General features: G+C 43.1%; 1 protein-coding gene across 1 annotated transcript in view; it reads left to right on the top strand.

Moving 5' to 3' along the window:
• slco3a1a (solute carrier organic anion transporter family member 3A1a) overlaps positions 1 to 17,436 on the top strand; it is a 34,333-nt gene that overhangs the window by 12,151 nt on the left and 4,746 nt on the right. The window contains exons 3-4 of the mRNA XM_083666931.1: positions 16,173 to 16,271; positions 16,399 to 16,671. Coding sequence (XP_083523057.1) covers positions 16,173 to 16,271; positions 16,399 to 16,671 — 372 coding nt within the window. The remainder of the gene's footprint in view (positions 1 to 16,172; positions 16,272 to 16,398; positions 16,672 to 17,436) is intronic.

Raw genomic sequence — 17,436 nt, 5'->3', positions numbered from 1 at the left:
GAAAGCAATCACTTAAGAACTGACCCAAGATATGCTAAGATGATTAGATGTAAGAGAAATTGTATCTAACGGAGCACCCACTCAGGGCAAGTAGCAAATGATGGTAACCTATAGTGATTGATAAGTGAAAGCCATTATTAAGAGTCTTCATTAAATTAGGGCGGAGAGCATCATTAGAGTTGAATCTGCTGCCGTTCCTTTAACTTAATGATATCATTTATCAATCCTGTCTGCTGATGAAGCAAAACAGAGACGTGATAGTGAGTCATCTAAGTAGGCATCTCCCAGACTGTGCCCCATATTACAGTAATGAAGGCATAGACAGTAGCACCCGCAATTTGTGTATTTCCTGTTATTCCTCAGTTCATTTACTCTACTGGCATCTCTTAAGGCATTGGATGTTGTTGTTGAGCACCATGATCAAAATGGGGCAGCGTTTGTACAGGAGTCATTACAGATGTCCATGGCAGAGCTCTGTAACTGTGTGACTGGTCTGGCTGCCCTGGGTTTAAATGTCAGATGTCGTGAAATCCCATTGTGTATTATTTGACTGTCTGGACACAGAATTGCTGCTGACACTCTATAAGAAAGGCAAGGCTGGCTGCAGCAATGCAGTTTGCAATTGACAGGGACATGGACCTGCTGCGTGATCCTGCTTTCATTCTTTTTGTGACACTGCTCAGTGTGAAGACGGTCTGTACTGAATAGATGACCAATGAGGGCATGGGTTTGTTACCACAGATGAGATGTCTTAAGTTATCTGTCTAAACATTAGCTTAAGGTGAGGGACAGGCTGTAAGCTGGAGGACGTCAGCAACATGCCGTAAGCTGGGGGAAGTAATTTTGTCCTTATTCAATTAGCCTATATTACGATAGTATAGGCTACATTCCACCACATCTTTATCAACATCTAATGACCAATTTGTTCAGGATGTATCTGAGCCTAAAATGTTCCCCAAATGTTAAAAAAAAATTAAGTAGGCTAACTATTTGTTTTATAAAATTTCTATCCAAATCACAAATCTAAAGAGAGAGATTTCCTGTGGGTACTTCTGAATCATTCATTCTAATACACATATAATAGACCTCAAAAGGAACCTTTAAAAAGGATGTGTGCCAGATACTATCCTATCCCTCATAGGTCTTGTAAATTATATCTCTTTGTGAATCTAGTCAACCACAAAGAGGCGTTCCAGTTGGCAGACCAGAGAGTACTGCATGCTGCCACCACTGGTGTTCCTCACCACACCCAGAGCGCTGACTCATGTGTGTGAGTTGGCACTGCTGTTTCATCAGTGCAGAGGACAGAGGCAAGAGTATAGTACCAGTCATGCTGCTGCCCATGTGCCCACTTTAGCTTATCTGCACTTTTGGGGTGTTTGGACCTCTGAGACTGAGCAGTGCACTCACCCAGCAACCTAAGAGCTTGAGCATGGCTCATGGGCGCTGGCCTATCCAGATGAGCCCCGTGCCCTCAAGCTGGGCTCACCACCACAGAGGGGATGCAGAGGTTGAATTTGGAAGCCTCTAAATAGGTCAGACCTCTGGATGAAGTGGGTCGGTGTTGGATAACAGACGTGGCCAAGAGCCCCAGAGGCCCCAACATCAGAGCAGTCAGAGCCGTGTGCTGCCTGCAGCCTTTGGCCTTCCTCTCAGCACATCACCACCAGCCTACCATCTGCAGCACTGGAGATGAGGGCCAGCGGCATGCCTGGTTCATACAGTAGCCTGCTGGACCTGCTGGCATGCTGCATCCCCTGGATTCCCAGACGGCCCCTCCCAGGCCATCCCACCCACACCACTCTGAGCCAGCCCGGGCTGTGGCCAGCAGCTCTTTGTCTGAGTGCTTAGGGAAGGTGGAGGGGATATACGTTGGACAAAGGGTGGTCGTCATAACCTCATCATTTCCCTATCTCCAATCTCCAATCCCCATGGCCTCAGTAAACCCGTCACCATGCGGCCTTCTCAAGGCAATCTGGGTCAGGCCCTGTCGCTGCTGATTAAAAAGGGGATTTTTTAGTTCATGGGGGGGAGGGGGGGGGGGATAAGAGGGGGAGGAGGCAGATCATAAACACAACAACATCAGCAAGCCGTTGCCACGGAAATGCCTGTTTGTCTAGCTGGTTTTTACTATTGGATTGAGATGCTCAGTCCTTTCCCTGGCACTGCTGTCCTCTCTCTGGCCCTATGCCTGCTGGGAAGGAAGCAGCTGTCAAAGGGTGTGGGCTGATCTGAGAGCCTCACAGCAGAGATCAGTGGCATAGGAAGCAGCTCACAAATCACAGGGCCAGACACTGCTCATCCTCTCTGTTAGGACACGAGACCCAGGCCTTTGGTCCGGGCAGTTCTTCGATGTACCATAGCTGTTCATTTCATGAGGTCACGGTTGACCTTGAGGATTCTGCCCAGAATCTGCAGATACTCTTCACTCCTGGCATTAGCACAAATCCCCAGCCATTGATTGAGTGGTCTGTAAGTAGTGGCTCTGCAGGCCCCTAGGATTACCCTGTAGCATGTTCAGCACTTTATCCCAGTATCAATGCTGACGTGAAGCTCAGGATAACATTGCCTAATTAAATGGACTTGGATCAATAGGATGGGCAGTAATTGTTACAAACGATCAGATGTTTGATTCAATCTGCTTTTATTAAGTAGCCACGGTCAGTTGGTCTGTCTCATTCAGGGTTCCTGTGTTTACTAGGTTTGAAATAACTTGACAGGATTATTTACGCTATGTAGACCTAATCATGTCTCTGGAAAAAAAAAAACATGATAGAAAATCTCATGAGCTGTATCTATTTTTCATTCAATGATGCCTTGAGGTAAATTATTCTGACCTTGCCACACCACATTTTATGCTGTATTTCTTCAAAATGCCACTCCATAAACGATTTTGTTGCAGATCGTCGATGGGGCATTGAATGCTCTGAAAATCATAGCCAACCTCTCCCTCCCCATTGGAAAGTTCACATTGGGCCAACCCCATCCATTCCCCCTCTTCCTCAGGATGCAGCACAATTAGGCCTTATTGTAATTCGTGGCTAACGTGGTCTTGTCCAACCAGCTTCGTTATTTTTCCCCAAATGCTTTCAGGAAGGTTGGAGCCATGTTGTTTGGCATCTCTACCCTGGTAATTAGGCCAAGCCACCTGCTGAAGAAGCTGCTACCAGCTGCAGTCAATAAGCCAGCCCCCAACCCCTGTACATGCTCCTCCTCTTCTTCAATGGGGCAGCTGGGGGTACTCTAGCATGGGAGTGCAGAGCACTGTAGCCTGCCTGAGTCGGAGCCTGCCTGAGTCGGAGCCTGCCTGAGTCGGAGCCTGCCGTCTGACTGACGGTCTTCTACCCTGCCTTCATTCTAACACCCAGATGCACAACAATGGACACTGTGTGTGTGTCACTCACTCCAGGCCTCAGAAAACATCTGAGACAGTATTACAAACAGATCACTGTGTCCCAGGAACCAAGACAGGATGGCTCGCTGTTAAAATGTACCCCCACTATTTCTCACTCTTTCTCTCTCCCTCTCCCTCTCTCTCTCTCTCTCTCTCTCTCTCTCTCTCTCTCTCTTTTTCTGTCTCTCTTTCTTTGTCTCCCTCGCTCACTGACCTCGTGCTGACAGAGCTGACAGTCTGGCAAAGTCCACGAGGTTCCAGTTTCACATCAGTGCTCTGTTTGCAAACATGCCCAATCTATTTATGCGATCTTATGGCACAAGAAGACTATCATTAACATTGGGAAAGGGCTGGAACCTAGTATTATTGTAATAATTACAAATAACATGCTGAGTACCAGAACATGTCTTTTAATTTCACGGCAGGGACCGGCTCTTGTTGTATTGACGCCCAATACAATGCACAAGGAGAGTAATTAACATGACAAGATGATTGCAGCTCACAGCTTCACCCACTGAATGTACAGTACTTCTTTTTGTTTTCTGTTTTTTTTTTTTAAACAAAACTTTCCATGAGTATCAAGAAGGTCAAATCCACATTACGGAATCAGACAGTCGCTTGATATCAGATTGTATGTACTGTATGGAGTCACAAACCATGCCCTGCAGTAACTGATAATGGAAAATACTTAATGACATTAAATGGCCCATACAAAGTGGGATACTGTTGTTGTACATACTGTGAAGGAAATGAACATGGTGTTATGGTGCAGCATTAGTCTACAGTATATACTAATGGAGATATCATTCAGGTTAATGACCTGTAATAACCTGGAATAGTGTTAGTGTGACGACAGACAGGTTAATACCCCAAAGATTATCTTACCACTAGCCAGGGTTAGGGTTCGACTAATGCTATTGACTTGCAACGGAAATAGAACACCTAACACCTAGACAGGTGCTGAGCAAAACACAAACACACTTGGCACTTAACGCGCAGAAGATGATATGAACTACAGTTTGTGGTTATTCTCCCCGATTGCCACATTGGAAAGGCACGGTACAGTATCTCCATACAGTAAGGTTTTCTGTGTTGTTGGCTCAAACCTCCTCTGGCTATAGAGATACCAAGACAGTATCCTGTTATGCCTCTGACATTTATTGAGCTGTCAAACTGGCGCCTGTTCTGGGATTAACACTCAGTGTGAAACTTTAGTGACTCATCTGTGCATCTTCAGGGGTAGTATGACTGTAGCATCCCCCTAGTACTTCAGCTATGTGTGTGTATGCTTGTGTGTCTGTGTGTGTGCGTGCGTGCGTGCGTGCGTGCGTACGTGCGTACGTGCGTATGTGCATGCGTGCGTGTGCATGTAGAGACCACAAGATAGTGTCTCAGCACAGAGGGAGGTTGAGGAACAGTGTGCTGTGCAGGATCAGAGCCATACTGTATCCTTAGTTTACAAGAACCATTCCCAGGACATGGGAGACATTTTTGTCTGGTACCCCTCTGATGATTACGGTACAATAAATAAAATGATGTGTGTGGTTAGACTGTAATGGAATGTTTTTTTACTAGAACGTTATCCTTCACTGACAAGAAACATTCTGCGAACGAAACATTGTTTGGTGGATCCCATCACTGAGGGGAAAGGAGGCTTACGCCCCCTCCAAGCTTTTGCCCTTACATGGTCTCTCTTAAGGTTTATTTAGGGTCATGTTGTTAGTGTCAAGCTCTTTCTTCACCCTTACCGGAAGAAAGCTACTTATGGTTAAGGCTATTAAACTGTTGTGAGGAACCTTATGTGGTGCGATCTTTTAGAAGTCTAATTTCTAATCATATCAAAGTGTTGACATAGACACAAGTTAGCTGACACACCTGGTACAGTGGAATTCTTATCCCTGTGACAATCTGCTTTTCTTATTTTCTATCTTGTGTCTTTTCCTCATTCCATCTGGCTTTGGTGTTGCCTGCAGTGTAATTCCTCACCACAAATACATATTATTCTTTCGAAAGGAGGCCCCACACTAAGTACATCAGTATCATACAGTAGATTCTAATGTTATGGCCTTATATAGTCTCTGAATGAATTCACAGGGCAGGGGCTTTTTTATAGATTCAAAGAGCATTTATTGCCATGACAACATCCCACAGTTTCAACAGATTCATGTGCCCCACTCAATAAAGTGTTTTATTTAATCATCCTGCTTTAGCTTCGAGTGTTACTTAAGTGGGTTTGCTCTTTGTTGACTCCCGAAGAGTCATGGGATGTGACAGCTTTGCTGTTGCAAACATTCAATAATGAAATGAGCCAGATTTGAGATCAGTTAAAGGGCTCTTGCACACAAAATATTCAGTCCCCCTTCTCATTGTTTGTTTACCTCTAACATATCAGACATGGGATCAAGTGAACATGTTTTTGTTCTTTCATGAACCATTAAAGAGGTTAAAGGCGGTGTTAACACACATCCATACTGTATGTGACTGGCTGTACAGTATGTTGCATGAAGCTGTTGAGATGTAGTTGTTTCAAGTTATTTGTTCCATGTCCTGTTGCATTACTCTCTGCATGATGATTAAAGCCTTCAGCAAGGCCTGACAATGAACTCCCATTCAGGATTGCGACCTCGGTGAGGCCAAGATCCACCCAGCTTGTAGTTGAACATGACAGGACTGGCAGAAGAGAACATCTGTAATCACCTGGAATCCATAACTAGAGCCTTGAGGGTGCTTCATCAAGGTCAATTTTCTAGTTCGCTAAACGAGCCCCACCCCTAGACACCTCTCACTGGCCATACCTGTGCAGCAGCATGCTTTGCATTTGGGGATGATATGACGTAGGAGGTGGTTAAAGTAGGATGATCCTAACCTAATGGTATTTGACTGTGAGGTGAGAACCTACTTTAGCTCTTTGGCTTGTTATTTAGGTCAGTATGGTTCTGTAGTGCTGCCACAGTTATTTAAGCAAAGAGTTTAAGCAACAAGTCACCCCTGGTACACTCAGTGTGAAAATGTTCTTTTTCTTTTTAAAGTTTGCTCAAGTCAACTGAAGTTGCCTCAAAGCTGTAAACTCAGAGGGTCTCCAACTAACACATAATGCTGTTCACAAAAAAAACAATTGAATTCACCCTCATCTTTTTTGTTGGAATGGTTATGTTTTGCACTGCTTGATATTGGAAGATGCACAGACCTCGTGTCAGTGAGGCCTATGAAAATGTAAAAGTAAGATTCAGGGTTTAAAATGGATATGCCTCTAGTAGCACATGTTGGCATTATGATACACTATGCTCTGTTGAAGGTATGAATGTCCAGGTCCAGGGTATAATGTTGTTTTATTGACTGGTGGATTGCTGCAGATTTGGCTAGCCCTAATCCCCTTTTACATGGTGTAATTCATAAAAGTAGACCTCTTAGTTTGCTCTGGCTATTCTGCATGACCTAACCTGTTGACTATTTGTCCTATTTGCTTGGTCTGAGCTGTCAGTGTTTGCACAACACAGCCCATGCATGCTTTCTGGCAAACTGTGGCTCCCTCAGTCTGTTCTTATCAACAGCTTGAACTTGTGTGTGAGTCAGTCTAGACCGGAGAAAAGGGAGGGACTTTATAGAGCCATATCAACTCAATAATACTGATGAAAAGATATGCCTACATGTCTGACCAGACAGCAACTACAGTATGTCTACATTTCTTTCAGATAATAACACCTGCCCCTCCAACAACAAGAGAGTGGCTGGCTATAGTATGGGAGTGAGTGCATTAACCCAAACAAAAATACACAAGTTCAATTAAATTGGGTATGAGGTATCTGTCATATAATTTCACAGGATGGTGTTCTACCTTATATTCATAACTCTTCACATGCCTTTGAGTCGTTTTATGTACTTTCCCTCAGCTGTCTAGGGTGGTCACTCCCTATCTTGCCACAAACATTTCAAACAATTCTCCCCTTTTTTACATTTCCGTCTCTGTACTATATTTTACCCTCACCTATGGGGCTCGCAGGCCCACTTAAAGGGACAGTCTAATACAGTGTAATTCAATACAGACTCAATATAATATCAGAGGAATAATATGTAAACCAACAAACAGCTCCCAAATATCCCCAATATCTTGGCTGTTATAAGAATTCATAATTCTTTCATTTCATAAGCATAATGTATAAGTACACAGAATATCTTTATGAGGCAGTCTCACAAGGTGATATGATTAAGTACTGTAGTCTACCCTTCTGTAGGCTACAGAAGGGTAGAGAAGACATTCTTGAGACAGTGAGAGGAAGTAGTACCTCTGAATGCCTACAGTATGTCCTCGGGCCGGGCAAGAGATTAGCATCTGTTCCTTGTATAAATAGCAGAGCTGTTAGAAAAGTTTAGAAGATTAGAAAGCATCCTCAATAAAATAGGTCCTAATTTGTGAGATTCATGCATCCTCCCATTGCTATCTATGGGTCTGCAAATTATGTTACAAAATCATAAAAACTCCATCTAAATCCTTAGTTACTGTTGTTTAAAATCACTTTTAGAATTGATATGCACTGATAAGTTTGCACAGCTGCGGGTAAAGCACCTGTTTCATTTCATGTGAAATGTGACTTGCTCACCTGGCTGACTCACTGAACACCCGTTTTCGTGTACATTTCCAAACTAAATAACGGTTGCACCTTCAACCACCAAAGTCCATTGCTAGTTTCAGGTCATGTAACTAAGAAACTCGTTGGAGAAAAATAAGTGATAGTTTATTGTTTCAGTTATGAGTAGTCTACTGTAACCAAGGTAATGATATGACAGCACATTTTAGGCCGACTACTTTTGATCTATCTCATGACCGTCTGGGAGATACGAGACAGATCAGTGCAGACGGAATTGCGCTATCTGACGTGAGACAATAAGATGATTCAAGACCGCTTACAGTATTTGGCCATGACATAACTGTCTACAGCATGAAAAACATTTTCATTATGTTCTTGTTTATAACCATGTTCATGTGAAACTGCTGAAGTTGGTTCAGCCTGCTGCTGCAGCTTGTATACTGTCCATATTATTAGCACAATATTTTGCGGGCTACCAGAGGTTATGTCACCATCATCTACCACCTTCTTATTAATGAATGACCAACTCAGAAATTATTGAATGTGGAGCTGCCATCTAAGACCATCTAAAATAGAAATCCTTTTTTCTTATAAAACCTGGGTACAAGCTGCAGCTCGTAAATTATGTAATGTGAAGCTGATGCAGAGATGTGTTGACTTTTTGATGACTTGTGTGTTGAAGGTCAAGGAAGTCGGCTTAAGAAGTCTCAGTTGTGGAGGAAGTTGGAGGGAAATGTTTTTTATCCCCCAAACAGCATTAACAGGTCAAGGAGGAAGTGAAAGTTGCTCTCCAAGGAATGCAGGGTTAGGCTTAAAGAGATTCTGGGTAAATACTGTAGGCATCAATATGTATTAGCTTCTGCTTTTCTCATAGGGGTATTCTATTTCTAATAAACTCATGGGGATCTATGTTTTATATCTAGATTATCTGTCCATCTATATGAAATAGTGCACATTTGTTTCCTTTAATGCAGTATCATACTGTTTTACAGTCTGAAAGTGTTGTTGCACTCAAAGGCTTACTGTAAATACTCTCTTGACAAGAAATCAAAGTGGATGTGATTTAAGATTCTCTGCACAGTGGCGAGCTCTGAAAACAGGACCATGTTTCACTTGGCCTGAAGCTGACCTAATCACCACCGAATGGGATGGACTCAGGCAACTGTGAAAACACTCACAAAGCCTTAATGGTCCACGTTCAAAAGAACCGGCAGCTACAAAAACATTGACATTACTGGCTTTCCATCTTGAGGTAATAGCTAAGGCACTGCACCACTGTTTCTCTATGTGCAGCAGGATATAATCCAGGTCTGTAGAAATGGAGGGTACATGGACTGTTTCTAGTATGCCTTTCAATGCCTATGGAATCATAGCTTGCTATAAGACATAGTTCAACAGCTATTTCCCCTTGTCATCAGAATGTGTATAACCTTGGTGGAAAGGTTTTGTTTGACAACCGATGACTTCATAGGAGGGCAATGTTGAAGAGGTGGCACCGTCATTGATGTGGCTGTCTTTCCTTTTCTTCATTGCTTGCCTTACGTCAAAAAAGCAAAGAGCCATAATGTATTCACTTAAAACAAAATGTTCCACCCCAGACTAGGCCTACAGTACCTTTTAGAAAAGTTGCTCCTGACAGAACAATAGTATGGAATTTCTGTTGAGGGTGGACCATGGGTTAATTAATACCACTAAAGGACATGACTTATAGACAACAGTCAGGGAGGCCCATTCTATTGGTCTCTAAACAAATTAGGAATTGCTTGCCTTACATCAAAAAAGCAAAGAGCTATAATGTATTCACTTAAAACAAAATGTTCCACCCCAGACTAGGCCTACAGTACCTTTTAGAAAAGTTGCCCCTGACAGAACAATAGTATGCAATTTCACACATTGATGTGATGAGAGAGAAGGAACAGGAAATGTGTGGGTTCGACAGGGGACCTCATTGTTTGGTATGTGACAGTATGGTGCTTGGTTGCCTGGCATAGCACAGCATTAACAAGTCCCTGACCCATCCTCACAAGCCCCCTGCACCATTACGGTCTTCTTGCATCACGGAACTGTCCAATCCTTTTTCGCAAACTGTCAGATTGAATGTTATTCCCTGTCAGTTTGTTCCAGTGGGCACGCAGAGAGCGGCTTGTGCTGAGTCTGACGGCTCAACGCTTTCTCGCCATTTAGGGCTTTTCCTCAAAGTCTTTATAAGGTCAGAGCCTGTCTGTGTGTGTGGTTTACTAGGGTATTTCACCAGGGGTGAATTAGTGGAAGGAGAGGATATTGTTTGAAAGGTGTTCAGAGTTATAGTCTGCAGCGTCCTTCACAAGTCGCCTAGTTTATCCTTATCCAATCCAGGGTTTACAATGACTTTAGGTGGCCATCTGTGTGTCTTACCACTGTGCACACATCAACGATCTTCATCTCTAACCTCTCTGCATGTATGTACAGTACTGTTTGTGATGTACATGTTTGTATCAAGGTCCAAAGAGAGTGATCCAATGATCCAATGGTGCATTTGGATTCTCTTCCACCATTCCACTCCTGTTCACAGTGATTTTAGTGATACCCTGGTGAATAACCCTGAAAGATGGAGGCCTTAAACCCTGGCATTTAGCCCTGGCTTAAGGATGATCTCTCTCACTCCCAGTCTCAATAGTCTACACCCCTGTGAAAGTGGCAGGGGCCCTGGTTTGGCCTCCCGTGCTGCACTGTATCCCCATGCTCTCGCTGGGCTCAGGGGGGATTACTGGGTAAACTTGAGACGGATTAATGAAGGAACAAGGAATCCCCTCTGCAGAGTGAGGCTAGGGAAACGTGTTGGTACTGTATATAGTTCATCAGAAAAACCTATTGCCTTGTCTTTCTCCCACCACATGTACCTATCAAAAATGTTGTTTTCGAGCAGAACTCTGTATTGAACATAAATGGTATTAATATACAGTACCGGTCAAAAGTTTGGACACACCTTCTCATTCAATGGTTTTTCTTTTTCTGGTCTCTCGACATTGTAGATTCATATTGAAGACATCAAAACTATGAAGGAACACATTATGGAACAATTATGTAGTAAACAAAAACGTGTTAAACAAACCAGAATATGTTTTATATTTTAGATTCTTCAAAGTAGCCACCTTTTGCTTTGATGACAGCTTTGCCCCCTCTTGGCAAGGTGTGTCCAAACTTTTGACTGGTACTGTATATTAGATAGTTACACAACTCTCATTGTCTCTACAGAACGTCTTGCATACACACAGTGCATTGTTAGGCCACCTGTGTAATTGTGTGTGTGTGTGTGTGTGTGTGTGTGTGTGTGTGTGTGTGTGTGTGTGTGTGTGTGTGTGTGTGTGTGTGTGATGGGTGCATAGCTTTTAAAACCTGTTTTTCTTGAGGTTTCATTAGGCTCTAGAGTGATCATATGAGGCACAGCGGGTCACCATCCTTTATGTTGTTATGGTGGTTTAATCTTGGAGAAGCTATTAGAAGGAGCTCTATAAAGAGAAGGTGCTTGTAAAAGAGGACTCCGTTCTGTACTTGACTGAATACACATAACTGGAGGAAAGGGCCTCTCCTCTTGAGATGAATGTTACATTGTTAAACTTGCTATTCCCCCTCTATTACATGTACTTCACCAATCCGCACTCCGCAGTAGATACCTAGAACTGGTGAATCTGTATGGGTTTGGAACTGCTGTACAGCGTTCAGTTACGGACTGTCACAGGGGTATATAAACCTGGCCCCTATTATCTTCTGATATGCAGCATTTATCCCATTCAATTGAATAGATATGGAGCCTTGTGGAAACATTTGTATTTTCCCTCATGATGCTCTGCAGCGGGTCATGAGGGTGGACCATGGGTTAATTAATACCACTAAAGGACATGACTTATAGACAACAGTCAGCAGGGCCCATTCTATTGGTCTCTAAACAAATTAGGAAGACAAAACACAGTAGAGCACAGCTTTGTTATTGAATTATGTTGGAGATGTTCTACAGAGAGCATCATTCACAGGATACTTAAAGGCTCGGGCAAAATACAGGGACAAATTAGTTTGCTTTGTACTTGTTCCATAACAGGACCCCTGGAAGAGAAGGGGATTTCAGAGGCAATTAAGGAAAATATTATGGACGATTACCAACAGGACCATTAGCTTACACTGTATTGGTCGTAATGTAGATTTATTTTATGAAATGAAAATGTCAGTCATTTCCTTTTCTTAGCATAATAGACCGGTCAACTGCTTTCATAAAACTTGACATCAATTGTAAGTCATTTTATGTCAGTTGTAGTCAATTTCATGCCCATTTTCTTGTAACCTCACAGTAGAGATCTGTTATCATAATCATGTATGCCCAGCCCACATTCAGTTGAACTGAGGTCAGTGGAAAGAGTTTGAGGTTTGGAAAACATTAAGCTGCTTCACCCACCGTGTGGGTGGGTTATAGCAGAGGGCCCTAATAAACCTAAGCACGTCTATCAGTGGTAGCCAAGGGTGGAATAAAGGTGAACCATGTCAACACCAAATATCCTCTTCCACATGACTAGACCTCATTCACCGTCTCAGAGAGAGGAACTATACACCTGCTCACCTCAAAACAGAGATAGAAAGTGAGGGAGGAAGAGAGAGAGAAAGAGCGAGAGAGAGAAAGATATGGAAATTGGTTGAGGGGAGATCTGCTTGTCCACTGGGAAGGACACAGAGGGGAGTGGTTAGGGGCTGTCTTTTAGTCTTCAGCTGAAGAAGGTTCGTGGTGCACCTGCCTGCCTGGAGAGAGGGGTAAACTTGCCTGTCCACAGAGAGAGCTTTTCTTATGACAGTTCTAAAAATACCTCCCCTTTATATGTGAGTGCTGGCCATCTCATGTCACCCAGATTAGACTGCCTTGGTGGAGAGAGAGGACTACAGTATGTTGTATCAGGGAGAAACCCCGGAGACAATAGGAGAGGGAGATTGGGCAAAGTGGAAGTCGTGCCACTCAGTTTTTGCTGTGACAGAGGCAGCTGGTTAGCTTCTGGTACATCACTAAGACGATGTTGTATTCACCGCGTATGGAATGCTTAATCTCAGTTTTTTTCTATTTTGTCGAATAGAGCAGTATTTTCAACCAATCTCAATCTGATTTTGTATGCCACTCATGTTTATCCACAATGTTATTTCCAAGGAGACTGTGTTACTGAAAATAGTCGCAGGGAACGAGAGAGTTTGGTGGAAAGTTTTACCCTCTCAATGGCTGTGGACCCAACCCAACTGTCATCTCCTGGTGATTTCACAAACTGAATTTCCTCTTTGAGGTTTCCTGTGGTGAACTCAATAGTTCTGTTGTTGCTATGAGGAGACAACACTCACTGTTTCTAAGGAAACGCTTGAAACAGCGACAGCACAGCACTAATTTGATGCACCACAGGCCAGTTAGCAAGTATACACAAGATGGAAACTCTGCAGCCGTGTCTCCTGAAAACGCTGTCAGACTGCATATGTTTATTGGTATCCATCCACTCATATCCCTCCTTCTCCCCCTTTTATTTTTAGATTTAGATTTTTTTTACAACTCAACTATTTTTTACTATTTGGGGCACCATTCTGTTCCTCATAGTACTTTCTCAGACAGTCTGGAATGTCCTACTATGGAAAAACACAGTTAAGCTAACAGTGATGATTCTGTGCAAATGTTATTTCTGTGTCACTGGAACATGACATGCATCTATTCACAGTCCGGGATGACACCAGAGCAGCAGTTGTTATGACAGCTGGTTGGGAAAAGGGACTACATACTGTACCAGAAGTCAGCCTCTAAATCACCAACAAAGTGATTGATCTATAGAGTATACAGTCGAATGATATCATATGAGTGTATTTTGTATATGATTGATGTGAGTATACCATTGACTTTGTCAGTGTCTCCTGGTCATAATGTGAATCATGCAGGGCACACAAGAACAGGAGAAAGATGCTGCTGTTGGATGACAGGTGCTTCGGGGATAGGTAGCGACTTCTCTGTTTGTCTTAAACCAACATGCCGTGTTGACCATCAACCGTCCAGACAACGGGGGGTTACCTGTAGGACTCAGGAGCATCAGACTCCCAGCATGAGAGTCTCCAAGCAAACACCGGAGACTTCCTCTTTTGATTCACTGTTTTCTCAGAGAAGGTGACCTGATTTACCCAGTCAGTGTTATGATAGGAACATCTGCAGTACTCTTCTATTTCTGATGTGCCTTGGATGAGAGAAAATATATTGTCTTTGTCTATCTTTTAAGAGTTGAATAATCTTGGAGTAAAAAAAAACAGTTATATAGAAATATAAAGACCTCTTCTACTGGTATGTATTTGAGTCATAAGTGATTGTTTTGAATGTGTGTTGATTCCCTATGTGGGTGGGCGGTGTGGTATGGTCAGGAAGCAGCCCTCATTGTGAATGCTTGCTCAAAGTGATATTACAGCGACCGCTTTGATCTGAGCAGCAGAGTCATTTAGTGAATGGTGTATCTTCTTCCATGCATACTGTTCTCGTTCATTGGCAGCTTGGTGCATATGACTAACATCTGTCCTGCTGACTGGAGCCTCCCTTCCTCCCGCCCGCGTCACGGCAGTACGAGGGACGTCCTGGAGCCAGCACAGGGCTAATGTCAGGCGGCCGCTGGGCTCAGTGTGGCTCCCACTGCTTCCCTCCGCCCCCTCTCTCTAATGGTGCAGAACCGCAGAGGGATCTGGAACAGCCAGGAGGGCCAACTGCTTTTGAGCGTCTCTGAATCATCACAATTATTCAACCAGCTAGGGCTCAATGTCACTCTCTGTACTAAGTGTTTCTAGCGCTTACTCTTGATTTGTTTATTCCGCCATTTATTCATTGATCTATTTGTTAACTGTCAATTTAATCAAGCACAACTCTTTAAATGTATTTTTTTATTCCTAAATCCAGTAGTCCAATTCCTGGTTGACAATACTGTTTTATGGCACATTTTCCAAGTACAGTGATTGTTTTTGGATGAAAAGCCCTTCAAGCATCTGTTATTAACTGCAGTTGTGGTAAACATCTGTTTGTTTTATTTCTCTATTATAAGCTCATGACTATGATCCTTGGATTGAACAATCTAAGTATATAACTACTAGGGACCAGTGAGAAAAGCGAAATATATTCTTCTCCATCTACGCTTATATCTTCTGACTTCTGTCATTTTGTCTCTAACTTCCCTCATGTTGGTAGAAACGCTGTCAACTACCTGCCACCTTCCATTGTCATTTCAGACAGTGCCTGCCAATGCTCAGTATTACACTAAGCGTGGTTTGATTTCAGTAATAACACAGCCATGGTCTCTCCAGCCTTTCCAGTACTAGACCTGAGCCAGGGAAGGACTGAGAGAGGATCAACATGAATCTCTCTGGGGAATGTGTGTGGCTCCTGGGGCCGGTTTGCAGCTTTAACCCATGTTGTCAAATACCCTGTTTTACCACTGGCTCAACAACAGTCATAAGCGACCTTTTCCTCTCAGGTCCTCATGATCTCAGTGTGTTTGTCCCTCTGTCTGAGTCACTGTGCCAGGCTCCTACCTTCTGACAACAGTTTAATGAGGATTTGTGGCCAGGCTACATATCCCAGCTCCAGCTGCCCACTACTGCCCACTATATTAGATTTGGAGAAGCGTTCTCTGGTAGGTCTCTGATATTTGAACTGAATGTTTCATGTTTTATGTACAGCACTTGTGCATTTTCCAATGGTATGGCGTTATTTTGTCAAAGTCTGACGAGTTAGAACTGGAAAGGTGATCCATGCTGTCATGCTGACATCAATCAAACACATTCCTTTAACTCAGTTTCCTTGACTGTGTTTTATTTCCTTATTTGTTACATTTGCTTTTCCTCATTATTTAGATAGTTTGCATTATCTGTCCACAGAAGGAAGCAGTCACCTTAATCCACTCTGCATGTTGAAGGGTGCCTTGTATCAAAAGTGATTTGTGAACAAGGTGCGCCTCCTTGTGGTCGAATTAGGAATGGTTACATTCCACTTGGGTGGTACTGTACACTAGGAATGAAATCAGTAGTGCATGACTTTATGTATGAAACTGAAAAACACACACACAGCCTGGCTTGTTTGTAACAGACATTGAACTTGTTTTGACTGTTTACCTTAACACATGTTTAGTCCCCTGTACTGATAGATCCTATCCCCTCTTCTTTCCATTGTGTTACAGGAATCCTTTTCTCCACCTTGGTGTTTGGGCCTGCCTGTGGCTTCATCCTGGGGTCCCTCTGCACCAAGTTCTATGTGGATGCTATCTTCATTGACACCAGTGAGTCACAGTCAAACACAACATCATATCACCCCAATGCAAACTATAGATTGGGTGTAATTGGCATTGATGGACCAATAAGGCTTAGCTATGTTTTTTGCTAACGTTTGTGTTTTTCTCTCTCCAGCGAAGCTTGACATCACTCCTGATGACCCCCGGTGGATCGGGGCCTGGTGGGGGGGTTTCCTCCTGTGTGGTGCCTTACTCTTCTTCTCCGCACTCTTCATGTTCGGCTTCCCTCAGGCCCTGCCAGTGAAAGAGGGGGAAGGTGGGGGGGAGAGTGAGCAGGCCATGCTCCCTCCTTCTCTCACCCAGGACTATGAGAGGCCCAAGCCCAGTAACGGTGTGGTACACAACCATGAACCAGTCAACAGCCTCACCTGCTGTCAGCAGCTACGAGGTGAGAGGGGAGAACTCTGGCCTATGTCTGCGTAACATCTTACAGTAACGTCTTACAGTAACATCTTACAGTAACATCTTACAGTAACGTCTTACAGTAACATCTTACAGTAACATCTTACAGTAACATCTTACAGTATGTTTAGAAATCGTGTCGTTTCAATGACATTTGCATTGTTTGTCACACACATAACACATGTAGCACATAACAAGGTTATAGTCTGCCTCCCACCCACTCTGAAACATATGTTTTATGATGATGTTGCTTACACATGGCTCCACATATGGTCTACATACTGTTGTGTACACACACATGTTCACATGTTTATGCAGGAGCATATCAAGCCAACTGAAGACATTTTCGTTTTCACAGTCTGTGAGTTCATTATTCCTGTGCTTACAAACCAGTGCCTGAGAATAAATACAATATGAGAGTAGGAGGCTGGAATGTTTAACGCAGAGATTCTGAAATAGAGCGGGGGAATATATTTCATGAAAATGTTTATTTTCAAAACCGTAATGAAGGTTTGAAAAACACAGTCACAGATGCTGCTTTGTAAGGTCTGAAATATTGGCTGACAAACCATCTGGGGTAGTATATAAAATGTATTTCAAATTAAATTACCGAAAGCACTGTGTTTCACAGACTCTTATTTTGATTCCTACTTATATGTGTCTATCAATATGAGTTAGTCCATTAGTATTTGTTGTATCCCATGATTAGACATGAATAATCCACTTGAATGTCCACATTTTGCTTTGATGT

Source organism: Argentina silus (genome assembly GCF_951799395.1).
Source record: "Argentina silus genome assembly, chromosome: 3".
Classification (NCBI taxonomy): Eukaryota; Metazoa; Chordata; class Actinopteri; order Argentiniformes; family Argentinidae; genus Argentina; species Argentina silus.
Note: the sequence above shows the minus strand (reverse complement) of the source record. Positions and strands in the feature narration are given on the sequence as shown.